This window comes from Pristiophorus japonicus, chromosome 8 (genome assembly GCF_044704955.1).
Source record: "Pristiophorus japonicus isolate sPriJap1 chromosome 8, sPriJap1.hap1, whole genome shotgun sequence".
NCBI lineage: Eukaryota > Metazoa > Chordata > Chondrichthyes > Pristiophoridae > Pristiophorus > Pristiophorus japonicus.
In genome coordinates, this window is record NC_091984.1 from 107,263,605 (window position 1) to 107,282,096 (window position 18,492).

Here is an 18,492-nt window from a genome sequence, read left to right on the forward strand (position 1 = left end):
GGGGGAGCTGGACCAGCACCCGCAAGGGGCTCTGGGTGGGCTAGGCAAGCAGACCGGCAAGCCCTTCGGCTTGGAGGTAAGTTGCTTGAATATATCTTAATGTGTTTTTTAAGTTGATGTAATATGGGCCCAAGTTTTGGGCCGCGCCTAAAACGGCGCAGCCCGTGCCTGGACGCCGTTTTTTGCGCCAGAAAGTGCGCCTAAAAAAAACTTACTATTCTCCGGCTCCCTGCAGGTCCTCTGGAGCTAGGCGCGGCGCAGCACGAGCTGTGGGGGGCGGAGCCAGGTCCCTGCGCTGAAAACAGTGCCGGGACCTCTGCACATGCGCTACAGTGGGCGCAAATGTAGAGTAGCTCCGGGCGCCCAAAACTCTGGGAGGGGCCCAAAGCACGCAGCCCCAAGCCCTGGCCGAATGGCCTCACTGGGGCTGCTTGGATAAGGCTTCTCCCACCCGACCGGACCAGACCCGACCTCCGCTCCCCCTGCCCTGCCCTCTCCAGCGACCCGACCCATCCCCCCGCCCCGGACCTCTGCGACTCTCTTTCCCCCCCTGGACCTCTGCGACTCTTCCCCTGCCCCCCCCCCCCCCCCCCCCCGGGACCTCTGCGACACTCTTTCCCCCTCCCCCCGCCCCCCCCCACCTCCTTCCCTCCCTCCCCCCTCTTCTTCCTTCCCTCCCTCCCCCCCTCTCCTTCCTTCCCTCCCTCCCCCCTCTCCTTCCTTCCCTCCCTCCCCCCTCTCCTTCCTTCCCTCCATCCCCCCTCTCCTTCCTTCCCTCCATCCCCCCCTCTCCTTCCTTCCCTCCCTACCCCCTCTCCTTCCTTCCCTCCCTCCCCCCTCTCCTTCCTTCCCTCCCTCCCCCCTCTCCTTCCTTCCCTCCCTCCCCCCTCTCCTTCCTTCCCTCCCTCCCCCCTCTCCTTCCTTCCCTCCCTCCCCCCTCTCCTTCCTTCCCTCCCTCCCCCCTCTCCTTCCTTCCCTCCCTCCCCCCTCTCCTTCCTTCCCTCCCTCCCCCCTCTCCTTCCTTCCCTCCCTCCCCCCTCTCCTTCCTTCCCTCCCTCCCCCCTCTCCTTCCTTCCCTCCCTCCCCCCTCTCCTTCCTTCCCTCCCTCCCCCCTCTCCTTCCTTCCCTCCCTCCCCCCTCTCCTTCCCTTCCCTCCCTCCCCCCTCTCCTTCCTTCCCTCCCTCCCCCCTCTCCTTCCTTCCCTCCCTCCCCCCCTCTCCTTCCTTCCCTCCCTCCCCCCTCTCCTTCCTTCCCTCCCTCCCCCCCTCTCCTTCCTTCCCTCCCTCCCCCCTCTCCTTCCCTCCCTCCCTCCCCCCTCTCCTTCCTTCCCTCCCTCCCCCCTCTCCTTCCTTCCCTCCCTCCCCCCTCTCCTTCCTTCCCTCCCTCCCCCCTCTCCTTCCTTCCCTCCCTCCCCCCTCTCCTTCCTTCCCTCCCTCCCCCCTCCCTTCCTTCCCTCCCTCCCCCCTCTCCTTCCTTCCCTCCCTCCCCCCTCTCCTTCCTTCCCTCCCTCCCCCCTCTCCTTCCTTCCCTCCCTCCCCCCTCTCCTTCCTTCCCTCCCCCCCCCCTCTCCTTCCTTCCCTCCCTCCCCCCTCTCCTTCCTTCCCTCCCCTCCCCCCTCTCCTTCCTTCCCTCCCTCCCCCCTCTCCTTCCTTCCCTCCCTCCCCCCTCTCCTTCCTTCCCTCCCTCCCCCCTCTCCTTCCTTCCCTCCCTCCCCCCTCTCCTTCCTTCCCTCCCTCCCCCCTCTCCTTCCTTCCCTCCCTCCCCCCTCTCCTTCCTTCCCTCCCTCCCCCCTCTCCTTCCTTCCCTCCCTCCCCCCTCTCCTTCCTTCCCTCCCTCCCCCCTCTCCTTCCTTCCCTCCCTCCCCCCTCTCCTTCCTTCCCTCCCTCCCCCCTCTCCTTCCTTCCCTCCCTCCCCCCTCTCCTTCCTTCCCTCCCTCCCCCCTCTCCTTCCTTCCCTCCCTCCCCCCTCTCCTTCCTTCCCTCCCTCCCCCCTCTCCTTCCTTCCCTCCCTCCCCCCCTCTCCTTCCTTCCCTCCCTCCCCCCTCTCCTTCCTTCCCTCCCTCCCCCCCTCCTCCTTCCTTCCCTCCCCCCCCTCTCCTTCCTTCCCTCCCTCCCCCCTCTCCTTCCTTCCCTCCCTCCCCCCTCTCCTTCCTTCCCTCCCTCCCCCCTCTCCTTCCTTCCCTCCCTCCCCCCCCTCTCCTTCCTTCCCTCCCTCCCCCCTCTCCTTCCTTCCCTCCCTCCCCCCTCTCCTTCCTTCCCTCCCTCCCCCCTCTCCTTCCTTCCCTCCCTCCCCCCTCTCCTTCCTTCCCTCCCTCCCCCCTCTCCTTCCTTCCCTCCCTCCCCCCTCTCCTTCCTTTCCCTCCCCCCCCTCTCCTTCCTTCCCTCCCTCCCCCCTCTCCTTCCTTCCCTCCCTCCCCCCCTCCTCCTTCCTTCCCTCCCTCCCCCCTCTCCTTCCTTCCCTCCCTCCCCCCTCTCCTTCCTTCCCTCCCTCCCCCCTCTCCTTCCTTCCCTCCCTCCCCCCTCTCCTTCCTTCCCTCCCTCCCCCCTCTCCTTCCTTCCCTCCCTCCCCCCTCCTCTTCCCTTCCCTCCCTCCCCCCTCTCCTTCCTTCCCTCCCTCCCCCCTCTCCTTCCTTCCCTCCCTCCCCCCTCTCCTTCCTTCCCTCCCTCCCCCCCTCTCCTTCCCTCCCTCCCTCCCCCCTCTCCTTCCTTCCTTCCCTCCCTCCCCCCTCTCCTTCCTTCCTTCCCTCCCTCCCCCTTCTCCTTCCTTCCTTCCCTCCCTCCCTCCCCCCTCTCCTTCCTTCCTTCCCTCCCTCCCTCCCCCCTCTCCTTCCTTCCTTCCTTCCTTCCCTCCATCCCTCCCCCCTCTCCTTCCTTCTTCCCTCCCCTCCCCCCTCTCCCTTCCTTCCTTCCCTCCCTCCCCCCTCTCCCTTCCTTCCTTCCTTCCCTCCCTCCCCCCTCTCCTTCCTTCCTTCCTTCCTTCCCTCCATCCCTCCCCCCTCTCCTTCCTTCCTTCCCTCCCTCCCCCCTCTCCCTTCCTTCCTTCCCTCCCTCCCCCCTCTCCCTTCCTTCCTTCCTTCCCTCCCTCCCCCCTCTCCCTTCCTTCCTTCCTTCCCTCCCTCCCCCCTCTCCTTCCTTCCTTCCCTCCCTCCCCCCTCTCCTTCCTTCCTTCCTTCCTTCCTTCCCTCCTTCCCCCCTCTCCTTCCTTCCTTCCCTCCCTCCCCCCTCTCCTTCCTTCCTTCCTTCCTTCCCTTCCTTCCCTCCCACCACTCTCCTCCTTCCCTCCCTTTCCCTCCCACCACTCTCCTTCCTTCCCTCCCTTCCCTCCCACCACTCTCCTTCCTTCCCTCCCTTCCCTCCCACCACTCTCCTTCCTTCCCTCCCTTCCCTCCCCACCACTCTCCTTCCTTCCCTCCCTTCCCTCCCACCACTCTCCTTCCTTCCCTCCCTTCCCTCCCACCACTCTCCTTCCTTCCCTCCCTTCCCTCCCACCACTCTCCTTCCTTCCCTCCCTTCCCTCCCACCACTCTCCTTCCTTCCCTCCCTTCCCTCCCACCACTCTCCTTCCTTCCCTCCCTTCCCTCCCACCACTCTCCTTCCTTCCCTCCCTTCCCTCCCACCACTCTCCTTCCTTCCCTCCCTTCCCTCCCACCACTCTCCTTCCTTCCCTCCCTTCCCTCCCCACCACTCTCCTTCCTTCCCTCCCTTCCCTCCCACCACTCTCCTGCCTTCCCTCCCTTCCCTCCCACCACTCTCCTTCCTTCCCTCCCACCACCCCACCCCTTCCTTCCTCTCCTTCCTTCCCTCCCTTCCCTCCCACCACTCTCCTTCCTTCCCTCCCTTCCCTCCCACCACTCTCCTTCCTTCCCTCCCACCACTCTCCTTCCTTCCCTCCCTTCCGTCCCACCACCCCTCCCTTCCTTCCCTCCCTCCCCTCCCCACCACCCCTCCCTCCCACCACCCCACCACCCCACCCCTTCCCTCCCACCACCCCACCCCTTCCCTCCCACCACCCCACCCCTTCCCTCCCACCACCCCACCCCTTCCCTCCCACCACCCCACCCCTTCCCTCCCACCACCCCACCCCTTCCCTCCCACCACCCCACCCCTTCCCTCCCACCACCCCACCCCTTCCCTCCCACCACCCCACCCCTCCCCTCCCCTCCACACCCCTCCCCTCCCCTCCCCTCCACACCCCTCCCCTCCCCTCCCCTCCACACCCCTCCCCTCCCCTCCCCTCCACACCACTCCCCTCCCCTCCCCTCCACACCACTCCCCTCCCCTCCCCTCCCCTCCACACCACTCCCCTTCCCTCCCCCCCCTCCCACCACTCCCCTTCCCTCCCCCCCCTCCCACCACTCCCCTTCCCTCCCCCCCCTCCCACCACTCCCCTTCCCTCCCCCACCACTCTCCTTCCCTCCCCCCCCCTCCCCCTCCCACCACTCTCCTTCCCTCCCCCCCCGCCCTCCCCCTCCCACCACTCTCCTTCCCTCCCCCCCCCCCCTCCCCCTCCCACCACTCTCCTTCCCTCCCCCCCCCCCCCCCGCCCCGCTCCCACCACTCTCCTTCCTTCCTTCCTTCCTTCCTTCCTTCCTTCCTTCCTTCCTTCCTTCCTTCCTTCCTTCCTTCCTTCCTTCCTTTCCCTTCCTTCCCTTCCTTCCCTTCCTTCCCTCCATTCTAAGTTACCGAGAACTCGAATTTCTAAGATACTCCATTCTAAACCAGTTGCTCCAAAAAAACAGGAGCAACTCAGGCCGAAACGTGGCCCCTATATGTTGGGAGCTGGCTGTCTGTTTCGCATTGTATTCCTGGTTACCGTGGCAACTCTATCTTTTTGGCACAGATCAAGGCTCCACCCCCAAAACTAAAGGACCAGTTAGGCCACGCCAAAATGAAGAAATCCAACGGGGGAACTTAGAACATTTTTTTTTGCCGTACTTGGAGGGGCGGGGGGGCCCAAAAAATGGGTGTAACTCTTCCCAAGTATGCCCCCAAAAAACTTTGGGGAAAATTGAGCCCATAGCGAGTGGATTGTTTTTCTTATAACTCCTGAAAAAAGATGCTGGGATTTCTGTTGTATTGGAGCTCAATCATCCTTTTACCCTATGTAACCATCGAATGCTTGGAACGATTTTCTCATGAGTGTTTCTTTAAGGCATCACTCAAGTGTCTCCAGCTCAGCTCAGTCTATCTTCTCTCGTCAGTTGAATTGCCCAAACAGCAATTCCACTAATTTAGGTAAGGGGAGCTTGTTAATTGAAATGTTTCAAACCAGTAGGAGGAAAGGCTCATTTTGCAATTATGAAATGCAATCCAAAACTACTGGGCACTATTGAAATGATTAAACTTGTCATTTTATTATAGTAGTCATAGTGCATAATTCATGAAGAATGCTTTGAAATATATGTTTAGTATAAACATTTTTGAAGTGGTGTCGCGAGAGTTTGCTTCTGTATTAAAGCACTTTTAACGAGCATGACAATATAAACTACAGAGTCAGTGAAATAACACATGCTACCAGATCTTTAAGTAGCAACCTTTGCAGGTAAATGTGGAAAAATTACTTGCAGATTTCCATGCACTTCTGTCTGCTTGATGATTTCCTTCTGCTCGCTGCAGACAACACAGTAGCCAGTGAAGAGAAGAAAAATTGTATCAATACAATTTCATGCTTGAAAGCACACTTCATGACTGCCACTAAGACGTACTTGCATTGTACTTGGATAAATTCCATATTTAACAGCTTGTTGTAGTTTGTGCATGTGTCTAATCTCTGATAATTTGCTTTTCTCTTCAAAACAAAAAAAAATTCAACACTGAAACGGGTTGTATTAGATGAAATCTTGTTTGAGTGAATTAATTCCTCTTAAAATGAAGAGATCAATCAGCATAATTTTGGCAATGACTTTAAAAAAAAATTTTTTAAATTACTGTACACATTTAAAAGTTATGCTGTTAGATTTACTTTTTATCTAGTTTTTTAAAAAACTTGTCTAGTTTGATTCAATTTTCTATACTTAATTTTGTTTGAGAAATTTACTGATGCTCATCACGGAAAGTAGCTTTGTTTTATATTAAAATTCTAACTGCCTTTGGTGGAATCCATCTTGGCCTATTTCTAATTGAAAGCACGGATTAAACAGAACAAAATAAATCTTTAGGATGAACTTCTTATTGAGTTGATAGGAATTTAAGGAATAAAATTCAAAATGCCAAGTTGTGTGAATTTCTACAGCATATCACTGCAAATATAAATGCGCTGTGGCAGATAATTTTGTTTTGATTCATTGTCTCTTTTCAGATACTTGTCATTTTTAGGACAACTGCGATCTCCATTTTTAAATGAAGAAAGAACATTATAGAGCTGGATAATGGCTTTTCATTAGAATCCTTAAAATAAATGAATACTATGCTATTTGCTGTTTCTTTCTCGCCTAAAATTCAATGCTTGGCAAAATTTCCATGATGTATTTTCCCTGTCTTCATTGTAGTCACTGATACCATTATCTGCTGGCAGTCATTAATGCTTATGCATATAAGCTGTAGGGTTATTACAGGGCTTCTAGCATCAAATGGGACTTTATGCCAGGATTCTTGTGTTCCCTTTGCAGATTACAGTTGAAGGAACTGAAAGGGCCACCATTACAAGAAATCAGGACACCCTTTGTGAGCCGAATCAATATTTTTGCAGTTCTGAGGAAGAACAATGAAGCGAGAGCTTAGGATGTAGCATGCCCAAAACCTTCATACTTATGGAGTCTGTATTTTAAGCATTTGATTGAATTTTCTGGAACTAAAGGGAATTGGCATTTTTCCTGAGCCTACAGAGGATATGTTGAGTGTCATCACATAATGCAGCTGAATGGATGCAAGTGATATTTTGGTTAACCTGCCTGAACACCCCTATCATATCCGATACAGGTAGGACTTTTTCCATTTTTGGGATAAGCAGTAAATTGTATAAATTTGTTTTGTAAATATTTTTATATTAAAGTTGTGATCTGTTATTTTGATGAAAGAGCAATAAAATGTTTGCCTTATTAGCACTTTAAAACACAATCTTGTATCTCATATAGTAAAAGTGTACAAATGTAGAAGTTTCCGTTAAGTACACAAGAAATGGACTAAAGTGTCTGTGGTTTCAGTTTAGAAAATAGTATTTTTTCCTCTACCTATATTTTCTTTCTGCCCCAGGATTTAAATATTTCCTGAAGTGCTTTGGAGGAAACCTAGACTAATAAACTTAGTGTGCATGGCACCAATCCAATTAATTTTCATGTTTACTTTTCAAGATTATAGCATTTCAACAACCATACAAGTTGGTCGTGCATATATTAAAATTAAATTTGAATATGTTTCATCCCCCCCCTCCCTCCAAACACACACACACACACACACACACACACACACACACTTTTGGGGGGTGGGTGGGGGAAGGGAAGCATCTCTGTCTTTGTTGTGCTTTGTCAAGTTAGATCTTCGAATCAAAATTTTATACCACAGAAGGAAGCCCATTGCCCCTGAGCTAGCTTTTCTGAAAGAGCTAGCTACTTAGTCCCACCCTCCTGACGTACATTTATAAATATATTAAAAATGTTACATCTACTCATGCTTCCTGTCACCCTTTTCCATTATAAGTTCCTACGTCCATGTTTATAATGACAACAACCTATGTAAGCTGATGCTGTAATTACACCATTCTGCCAGTGGAAGTGCTGCAGCCGGCAGGCGGGTATAATTACAATGTGACAAATTTACATATGCATTCCAGCATTTTCTGTTTATATTTCAGATTTCCAGCATCCGCAGTATTTTGTCTTTTCCATTAAGTGTGGACATTGAAATTTATAATGGAAATATAAAGATAAGGACATAATCCCTCTGCTGCCATAACCTGTGTTTAGGGTGGTAGAGGCAGAAACCCTAATCATATTTAAAAAGCACATGGATGGGCGCTTGAAGTGCTGCAACCTACAGGGCTATGGACCAAGAGCTGGAAAATGGGATTAGGCTGGATAGCTCTTTCGGCTGGCACAGACATGATGGGCTGAATGGCTGGCTTCCTTTGTGCCGTAAATTTCTCTGATCCTGTGAATATATGACTTTAATATGTGAACTGAATTATCTAGTTCCCTTTAACCCCACTTCACCTGAAGACTATATTTGCTCTTGAAACTCTGCAACATCACAGAGATTGACGAATACCCCTACAATAACATTTCTTTAACCTCTCCCTTTGTTATTTTAGTGATCATTTTTTTAAAATCTCTTGCTACTGATTTCATCAACCAGTGAAAATATTTTTTTCTTATTACCTTATCAAAATTAATCATACATTTGAGCACCCCCTATCATTTGATTTTAGCATTCTTTATTTTCCTGCAAAGGGCCACAGTTTCTATAGTCTCTTAACTTAAATTCTGGTGGTATCTTGTGAATTTCATCCTTTTCTAAAGACCCAGAACTGGACACGCTATTATTACTGTGGCCTAACTAATGATTTGTCTGTTTTAACATGACCTCTGCTTTAATGCTGCATGCCCCTATTTATAAAACCTAGGATCTCCATACACCGATTTTGTAAAAAATTATAGTTTTGTCAACTTGTCTACAAGAGTTGTATTGAACATTGTTCCTTGCTTGGTGCAGAGGTGCAAATTTCTAGTTGGGCAAATGCATTATTTACTTTTTTTCCATCTAATGGCTAAGCCAAGTATTTTCAGTTTCACTAAGGAGGTGACAAGGGTTCAAATCCCACTGAGTATATTCTATAACCCTTGAGTCTTTTGAGATTGCATGTGCTTTCACACACTTGGTTGAATACCTTTCTTTTTAAAAAAAAAAAAGAATTACAGGTGGAGCATCTGAAATCCGGAAACCTTGGGACTAAGGCCATTCTGGATTTCGGGTATTTCCGGATTTCAGAAGGTCTTTCTGACATCCTGAATCCGGAAACGCCCAAACCAAGGTTCGGGTATTTCTGGATTTCGGAACATATTAAGGGGGGCGGCCGAGTGGGGGGGGGTTGGGGTGAGGTTGGCGGCGGCCCAAGGCGGAGTGAGGTCGGCGGTAGATACCCGCGGCGGGGGGGCAGGACAGGGACGGTAGTGAGGTGGGGGCGACAGCGGGCCCGGATTTCGGAACATTTTCTGTATTCCAGACGACCCCGCCACGGATCGGCCCGGTGTCTGGATTCTGGAACATTTCGGCCGCTCAACCTGTCCAGCTATAATTAGAGTCTGATTTTTTTTTTAAATGACTTGGGCCCTGAATATATCTTAATTTGTACTTGCTCTAGTATTTTGGTGCACCAATCTAGATGAGGATTGCACTAGTCATTTCTTCATAGGTTTTCTGTTCTCTTGACAAAAAAATTTGATACTTTTTTCCTCCATAAAGTGTAAACAAGATTGTTTAATTCTGCATTGCACCTAAAAGATTAGAACCATTTGTTTTTCTTCAAACAAAACTTCATCTGTCTCCTTTAACAGTGTGAATAGGTGAAAATTAACACTCACTTTGGTGTCCTTCCTTCAGCACTGAAACCAAAGATACTGCATTTCATCTGTGTAAAATTTGACTAAATAAATTGGTACTATAATTCTAAATGTCTACTGTTTATTCATGCCACCCTTGGAAAGCATGACTTTTTTCAGCAAAGCAAAAACAGGTGTGGGTGCAGATTGAGTTTCGCAGCAGTAAACCTTCACTCAATCTTCCCAACATTTGGATGATGCTTTTGCCTGTGATGTTAGACAACAGTAGTCTTTCTAGCTGTTGAATGATGGTATGGAATCCATTGCTGTAGGCAGCAGTGAAATTCCAAAATGTCAACAAATTCAACAGCTTGGATTGCAGACTAGCAAATGCACTCGCCCCGTATTAGACTTTAACAGTGGCATTCCATCATGATTTTGAAACATTGATCCTTTAAGCCACTTTTATATATTTTTTGGTTGTATGGCATGCTATTTTGGAAAAATACTGATGGAGACCAGTGCTTTCCTCCATGGGGAGAGAAGGCATGCTGTCTAATAATTTCAGGGAATCCATACACAGAAACCAGCAGCAGGTTACTTGACCTTTTGGGGATGGCCTGCATCATGGGGAGTCCAGGGAAATAAGATACTAGCCCCGAATTTGTGCAGGCCTTCCCAACATACTTCCAGAAGTTAGAAGTGTTGCAGGAGGTCTGAGAATTAGGCTTAAGTTTTTGGAGAGAGCCTGTTTGGAATGGAACCCTTGTCCATTCAAACATAGCCTCCCATGTCAGAGGGGGCGGGACATGGGAAGGGAACTTTCAGGATGGTTACCTCCTTAGTCCTAGCCTCGGATCTGCCAGCTGTGGAAGCGCAAGCCCGCATTTCTGAAACTCTGCTTCGGCGCAGTCTGGAGAAATCAAAAAGGTTAAAGTTGGAAGATTCAAGATTGGATTGAAACAGGCTGCTAGACGACATGGTGCCATGTTGAGTGTCTGAGTGTAACTTGTTACTATGCGAATAATAATTTGATGACATGTTATGTCTGTTAAAAGATTCAGAAAGCAGCTAGCCGTGATTTCAGGACAATGCCACTTGATTCTACATCAACTGTATGTTAATTGTCTAAATGTACTATGCAAAGAAATAAGACTTCAAAGGCTTTTTCAGTATAAAGATGAGAGTTTGACATTAGACACTGGAATTTTGGACGGTGTGTGTCACAAGCAGCCATGGAAATTGGAAGAGCTGCCTTTGTGATGTGTCTCAGTAACTTTTATACTTGGTTTGTATAATATGAATGTCTGAATAAAAGACCTGATCCTGTGTTTACTACAACTGAGTGTGTATAATTCGATGTTTAAAGCAACAAAGTGAAAACAACTCAGCCGTACAACATTGGGTAGCTGAAATTCTGATATAAAAAAGGTGCATGGCTTTCTGAATGGTGGCTATAAAGCCCATTTGGCTTGGACCCCAGAAAAACTGGCAGCTTTTGAGTCTGATCATCCTCCTTTGAGATACTTTACATTGCCTGGGCCTGCTGTGGTCAGAACGAGGGGCTGCCTAGTACCACATTTCCCATCCACTCACCCTTCCTGGGTTGGGGCTGATGATTCACTCATACTGGCGTGAGTTCCCACCAGTAATTTTAAAACTAGGCACTTCCTCTCACCCAGGATACACTGGCAGGAGGTCAGTAAGGTCAGCAGCAGAGATTCTGGGCAGGCCAGTCTTGGGGCTGAGATCCAAGGCCTATGCATTTTCAGTGCCACTTTTAAAAGGGGAAAAATCATGAAAATGGATCCTTCCATAAAGTACTAATGATATTTTCACTAGATAAAGCAATTGCAGTATAATTTCAATTTAGGTAACTTGTTGGGATTAAATTAAATGTTGTATAACTAGTTTCCAGATGGTAACTGGATATCTGTACATTGGATCATCTATTCAATCACCATGAATAGACACCAACGTTGGTTGTAGTAAATGGATACTTTTAACAGAGTTGTGTAGGTAGTAATCGAGGACAATTTTTCTAAGCAACTCCTAATTGGAACAAGGTAATGTTTCAGTTCTATCGCTAATGTTGGGTGACAATTGGGAGGTTTTCTCTGAGTACAGGAGCTTCTTTTATAGAAGCAGCTCGAAAAGTGACGGGTGTCTACTTTCTGTTAATATTCGACAATTGAACAGAATAAAAGTGACCGTTAAAGAAACATAGCTATATCAAACCTAAGTGGCTGAAGACCCCTCATTCCCTTGCCATTACAGTAGTAGTCTGGCAGTTTTACTTGCATTCGATGGTAAAAGAGCTTGGGAGAATTTAACTGCACATCATTGTGGTTATGCAAGTAGCACTGGGAACACTCCACTCTGACTGGAAGTTGGCTGTTGCTTTCACTTTCAGTGCCACCAGTGTTTACAATGGTGGGAAAAGCAAAGGCAGGAGTCACATTAAACTGCCATTTATGGTGGCAATCCAAAGGAATTGACTAATGTGGCTACTGTAAAAAATGTATAGCTGCGAAATTAAACCACAATTACACACGCCAACAATTTTAGTAAATTCACTATTTCTTTGCAGGCTTTGTATTTTAAAATCACTCATGCACCACTCTCTAGTCATGTAGGTTTCTGCTTCCAGGCCTTCACTTTTACACCTACGTGACCAAATGCAGGATTCTGCTTGTATTTGAAGTTGATAAATATTTCTTTAAATGTTTTTAAAGCATTGGAGCATATATTTTGAATTTGTTACAATCAAGGTAATATACAAACTGCAAAAGAAACTCTGAAATCAAGAGTTAAATTCATGTTTCAATTTTTTTGAGGAAAAATTAAATAAATCAGTAAAGAACATGTAAAGAATATCTAGATGATGTGGGACTTGGCCTTAAGTGTCTTTGCCAGATACTAGTTTTTACTGCTTTAATGGTTGTGTGCTTTAAATACATGGTAATACAATTCCAATAGCTGAAATAGATCAGTGAAATGTAATGCTATTAAATGACAGCTTTTAAAATATTTAATGAATTTATTAAAAATTGATGAATCTTGTGAAACTTCTCAATGCTGGGCCATGTCCGAGACCTTGTGGTTTAACTGTTGCTAAGGCAGTGGTTGTTGTTGTTGTTTTCTTTGTACAATCGATTACGACAGGTAAAAATGTAGTGCTAAATCTAGTCTAATCCATTTGTGTGGCAAAAATACAAATTCCTGGGAATACATAAAATAGTCTCTCAGCGTGGGGGAAAGGTAGATGAACAAACTGATAGACCCCCTTTTGTCAGAACATCTTTTTTGAGATGCTGACCAACCAGTGTGGACTTTATTATCTGTTTTAAGTATTTTCAGTTTTTTTTATTTCTCCATTTATGTGACAATTTGGTTTACTCTTAAAGTCCTACTTTTTCTCCATATATTATTACAAACATTTCTCAATGATTCAAAGTGTAAATTACAATTTAATTTGAATATTTGAGCTTTTTTTTAAATCTAGTAAAGTTGATTTTTTTAAAAAGGGTGGCAGCTAAGCTGCCGATGGAAAGTCATCTGGACCATACCAAGTAATTTAAAGCAAACTTTAGTCTAAAACTGTGATTACTTTTATCGTCACATTTCTTTTTGGAGTGGGATGTCTGGCATGCATGGAGCCCATCACCTTGTTTAAGAGCCTCCAAACCAAGCAACTGAGAAATCCACATACGGGGGGAATTTTAACTTTTTTTTTCATGGGTAGGTTTAGAGAGTGAGGGTAGTTAAATTGTTAAAAATGGGATTCTTGCCTCCAACCTGCCTGTTCATCAATTTAAATATTATAATGAGGCTGGAAGCTATTTTTTTTAAAATCTCCATATTGTATTGTGAAATCTGGCAGTTACAGCAAGACTGGGACTGCCTTTTATATCTACCTCCTGGATCCAGGGTTCCTGTCTAATTCCTCCAACCCCCCCCCCCCCCCCCCCCCAACGATCCTCTGCTGGCTGGCCACGATCGTTCCGGCCCCTATTTCCCCCCCCCCCCCCCCCAGATCCTCTATACCCCAACCCAGATCCTCTACCGCCCCCTCCCAGATCCTCTAACCACCCGCTCAATCCATCCCTCCCTTCCTCCCACCCTCCTTTTGTGTGGCCGCAGCCAGCCTCTCAATCTGCCCCTAACCTGCCTTCCTCCTCACATTTCCGGCCAAAGTTTCTGTTTGAGAAACATGGAGTACACATACACTCCCATGTGAGGCCACAATCCTACCAAAGTCCTGAGGGATCAGGCACCGGTGGCAACAGCTAAGACTTAATGATCCCAAAGTATGCTCTGGAGCTTGTGTTTAGTCAGATAAAACAGTACAGCTTGCCATCACAGCATTAGTAAATTTCCAGCTGTTTCTCAAGCTAGAGTCATCCTATCCATTAGGTATTATCTGGAGCGAAGTGATAAAATTCCCAGCACCTGCGTTAGGTCTATCTCTCCAGTCTATTAGTAACCTGCCATCCTGATTTAATCATCATTGGATCTTCCTGGTTCGGTTTTTCGGATTACCAAGTCTGCCTTGTTGCACAGATTCTTCCAATCTTCTATTGTCGGACACGCCATTTTACATAGAATTAACAGAATCGGTCCAACTGGTCTGTGCCGGTGTTTATGCTCCATTCGAGCCTCCTCCCACTCTACTTCATCTAACTCCTATCAGCATAACTGTATCTCCCTCGTGCTTACCTAGATTTCCCCTCAAATGCATTTTACAGTCAACTTGTTGCCAACGAGATCCTGCTTCCACCACCACCTCCCCCCGCCCCCCCCCCCCCGGAGGGAAGTTGTTCATTAGCCATTAGACAATCCATATGTGCAGGTTTGAGCCCGACTAGTTTGAGCATCGCAATTCTCAATCAAATGTATGAGTGCATCACCCTCCTGGGCACAGCATGGAATGTGTGCCATACCCTTTGAACAGTTGTTCCATCAATTGGAGGTGCTTCAACAGCAACTATTTTTACAATCCAATCAGGGTAGGCACAAATGCTGGGATACGAGTATGTAGTGTGATTCTCGGGTAACTCCTTTCATCAGCTGTTGTCAAGCCTCGAGTTTCATCATCAGCTTTACTATGTTCAAGGAATGCATACTGGGCTTCCGAAGTATGTTATAGAAACATAGAAAATAGGTGCAGGAGTATGCCATTCGGCCCTTCGAGCGTGCACCGCCATTCAATGAGTTCATGGCTGAACATGCAACTTCAGTACCCCATTCCTGCTTTCTCGCCATACCCCTTGATCCCCCTAGTAGTAAGGACTTCATCTAACTCCTTTTTGAATATATTTAGTGAATTGGCCTCAACAACTTTCTGTGGTAGAGAATTCCACAGGTACACCACTCTCTGGGTGAAGAAGTTTTTCCTCATCTCGGTCCTAAATTGCTTACCCCTTATCCTTAGACTGTGTCCCCTGGTTCTGGATTTCCCCAACATTGGGAACATTTTTCCTGCATCTAACCTGTCTAAACCCATCAGAATTTTAAACGTTTCTATGAGGTCCTCTCTCATTCTTCTGAAATCCAGTGAATACAAGCCCAGTTGATCTTTCTTGATATGTCAGTCCCGCCATCCCGGGAATCAGTCTGGTGACCCTTCGCTGCACTCCCTCAATAGCAAGAATGTCCTTCCTCAGGTTAGGAGACCAAAACTGTACACAATACTCCAGGTGTGGCCTCACCAAGACCCTGTACAACTGTAGCAACACCTCCCTGCCCCTGTACTCAAATCCCCTCGCTATGAAGGCCAACATGCCATTTGCTTTCTTAACCGCCTGCTGCACCTGCATGCCAACCTTCAATGACTGATGTACCATGACACCCAGGTCTCGTTGCACCTCCCCTTTTCCTAATCTGTCACCATTCACATAATAGTCTGTCTCTCTGTTTTTACCACCAAAGTGGATAACCTCACATTTATCTACATTATACTTCATCTGCCATGCATTTGCCCACTTACCTGACCTATCCAAGTCGCTCTGCAGCCTCATAGCATCCTCCTCGCAGCTCACACTGCCACCCAACTTAGTGTCATCCGCAAATTTGGAGATACTTCATTTAATCCCCTCGTCTAAATCATTAATGTACAGTGTAAACCGCTGGGGCCCCAGCACAGAACCTTGCGGTACCCCACTAGTCACTGCCTGCCATTCTGAAAAGTCCCCATTTACTTCTACTCTTTGCTTCCTGTCTGACAACCAATTCTCAGTCCATGTCAACACACTACCCCCAATCCCATGTGCTTTAACTTTGCACATTACTCTCTTGTGTGGGACCTTGTCGAAAGCCTCTGAAAGTCCAAATATACCACATCAACTGGTTCTCCCTTGTCCACTCTACTGGAAACATCCTCAAAAAATTCCAGAAGATTTGTCAAGCATGATTTCCCTTTCACAAGTCCATGCTGACTTGGACCTATCATGTCACCTCTTTCCAAATGACATAGTTAATAATTGATTCCATCATTTTACCCACTACCGATGTCAGGCTGACCGGTCTATAATTCCCTGTTTTCTCTCTCCCTCCTTTTTTAAAAAGTGGGGTTACATTGGCTACCCTCCACTCCATAGGAACTGATCCAGAGTCAATGGAATGTTGGAAAATGATTGTCAATGCATCCGCTATTTCCAAGACCACCTCCTTAAGTACTCTGGGATGCAGTCCATCAGGCCCTGGGGATTTATCGGCCTTCAATCCCATCAATTTCCCCAACACAATTTCACGACTAATAAGGATTTCCCTCAGTTCCTCTTCCTTACTAGACCCTCTGACCCCTTTTATATCCGGAAGGTTGTTTGTGTCCTCCTTAGTGAATACCGAACCAAAGTACTTGTTCAATTGGTCCGCCATTTCTTTGTTCCCCGTTATGACTTCCCCTGCAGGGGACCTACGTTTGTCTTTAACCTTTTTCTCTTTACATACCTATAGAAACTTTTGCAATCCGCCTTAATGTTCCCTGCAAGCTTCTTCTCGTACTCCATTTTCCCTGCCCTAATCAAACCCTTTGTCCTCCTCTGCGGAGTTGTAAATTTCTCCCAGTCCCCGGGTTCGCTGCTATTTCTGGCCAATTTGTATGCCACTTCCTTGGCTTTAATACTATCCCTGATTTCCCTAGATAGCCACGGTTGAGCCACCTTCCCTTTTTTATTTTTACGCCAGACAGGAATGTACAATTGTTGTAATTCATCCATGCGGTCTCTAAATGTCTGCCATTGCCCATCCACAGTCAACCCCTTGAGTATCATTCGCCAATCTATCCTAGCCAATTCACGCCTCATACCTTCAAAGTTACCCTTCTTTAAGTTCTGGACCATGGTCTCTGAATTAACTGTTTCATTCTCCATCCTAATGCAGAATTCCACCATATTATGGTCACTCTTCCCCAAGGGGCCTCGCACAACGAGATTGCTAATTAATCCTCTCTCATTACACAACACCCAGTCTAAGATGGCCTCCCCCCTAGTTGGTTCCTCGACATAATGGTTTAGAAAACCATCCCTTATGCACTCCAGGAAATCCTCCTCCACCGTATTGCTTCCAGTTTGGTTAGCCCAATCTATGTGCATATTAAAGTCATCCATTATAACTGCTGCACCTTTATTGCATGCACCCCCAATTTCCTGTTTGATGCCCTCCCCAACATCACTACTACTGTTTGGAGGTCTGTACACAACTCCCACTAATGTTTTTTGCCTTTTGGTGTTCTGCAGCTCTACCCATTAGATTCCACATCATCCAAGCTAATGTCCTTCCTAACTAATGCATTAATCTCCTCCTTAACCAGCAATGCCTACCCCACCTCCTTTTCCTTTTTTTCTATCCTTCCTGAATGTTGAATACCCTTGGATGTTGAGTTCCCAGCCCTGGTCATCCTGGAGCCATGTCTCTGTAATCCCAATCACATCATATTTGTTAACATCTATTTGCACAGTTAATTCATCCACCTTATTACGGATACTCCTTGCATTAAGACACAAAGTCTTCAGGCTTGTTTTTTTAACACCCTTTATCCTTTTAGAATCTTGCTGTACAGTGGCCCTTTTTGTTCTTTGCCTTGGGTTTCTCTGCCCTCCACTTTTCCTCATCTCCTTTCTGTCTTTTGCTTTTGTCTCCTTTTTGTTACCCTCTGTCTCCCTGCATTGGTTCCCATCCCCCTGCCATATTAGTTTAACTTCTCCCCAACAGCACTAGCAAACACTCCCCCTCGGACATTGGTTCCGGTCCTGCCCAGGTGCAGACCGTCCGGTTTGTACTAGTCCCACCTCCCCCAGAACCGGTTCCAATGCCCCAGGAATTTGAATCCCTCCCTGCTGCACCACTGCTCAAGCCACATATTCATCTGCGCTATCCTGCGATTCCTACTCTGACTAGCACGTGGCACTGGTAGCAATCCCGAGATTACTACTTTTGAGGTCCTACTTTTTAATTTAGCTCCTTAAATTCGTTTCGTAGGACCTCATCCCTTTTTTTACCTATGTCGTTGGTACCAATGTGCACCACGACAACTGGCTGTTCTCCCTCCCTTTTTAGAATGTCCTGCACCCGCTCCGAGACATCCTTGACCCTTGCACCAGGGAGGCAACATACCATCCTGGAGTCTTGGTTGCGGCCGCAGAAACGCCTATCTATTCCCCTTACAATTGAATCCCCTATCACTATCGCTCTCCCACTCTTTTTCCTGCCCTCCTGTGCAACAGAGCCAGCCACGGTGCCATGAACTTGGCTGCTGCTGCCCTCCCCTGATGAGTCATTCCCCCCCCAACAGTACCCAAAGCAGGGGGATGACCACAGGGGAGCCCTGCACTACCTTCCTTGCACTGCTCTTCCTGCTGGTCTTCCATTCCCTATCTGGCTGTGGACCCTTTCCCTGCGGTACGACCAACTCGCTACACGTGCTACTCACGTCATTCTCAGCATCGTGGATGCTCTAGAGTGAATCCACCCTCCGCTCCAACTCCGCAATGCGGTCCGTCAGGAGCTGGAGGCGGATA

General features: G+C 48.0%; 1 protein-coding gene across 2 annotated transcripts in view; it reads left to right on the top strand.

Annotated features, from left to right (window-relative positions):
• The window catches only part of gpsm2 (G protein signaling modulator 2), a 99,447-nt gene that overhangs the window by 9,956 nt on the left and 70,999 nt on the right, over positions 1–18,492 (top strand). For both annotated transcript variants that reach the window (XM_070887272.1, XM_070887273.1), the window contains exon 2: positions 6,608–6,917. In XM_070887272.1, the coding sequence (XP_070743373.1) occupies positions 6,859–6,917 (59 nt within the window). In that variant the 5' untranslated portion in view covers positions 6,608–6,858. The remainder of the gene's footprint in view (positions 1–6,607; positions 6,918–18,492) is intronic.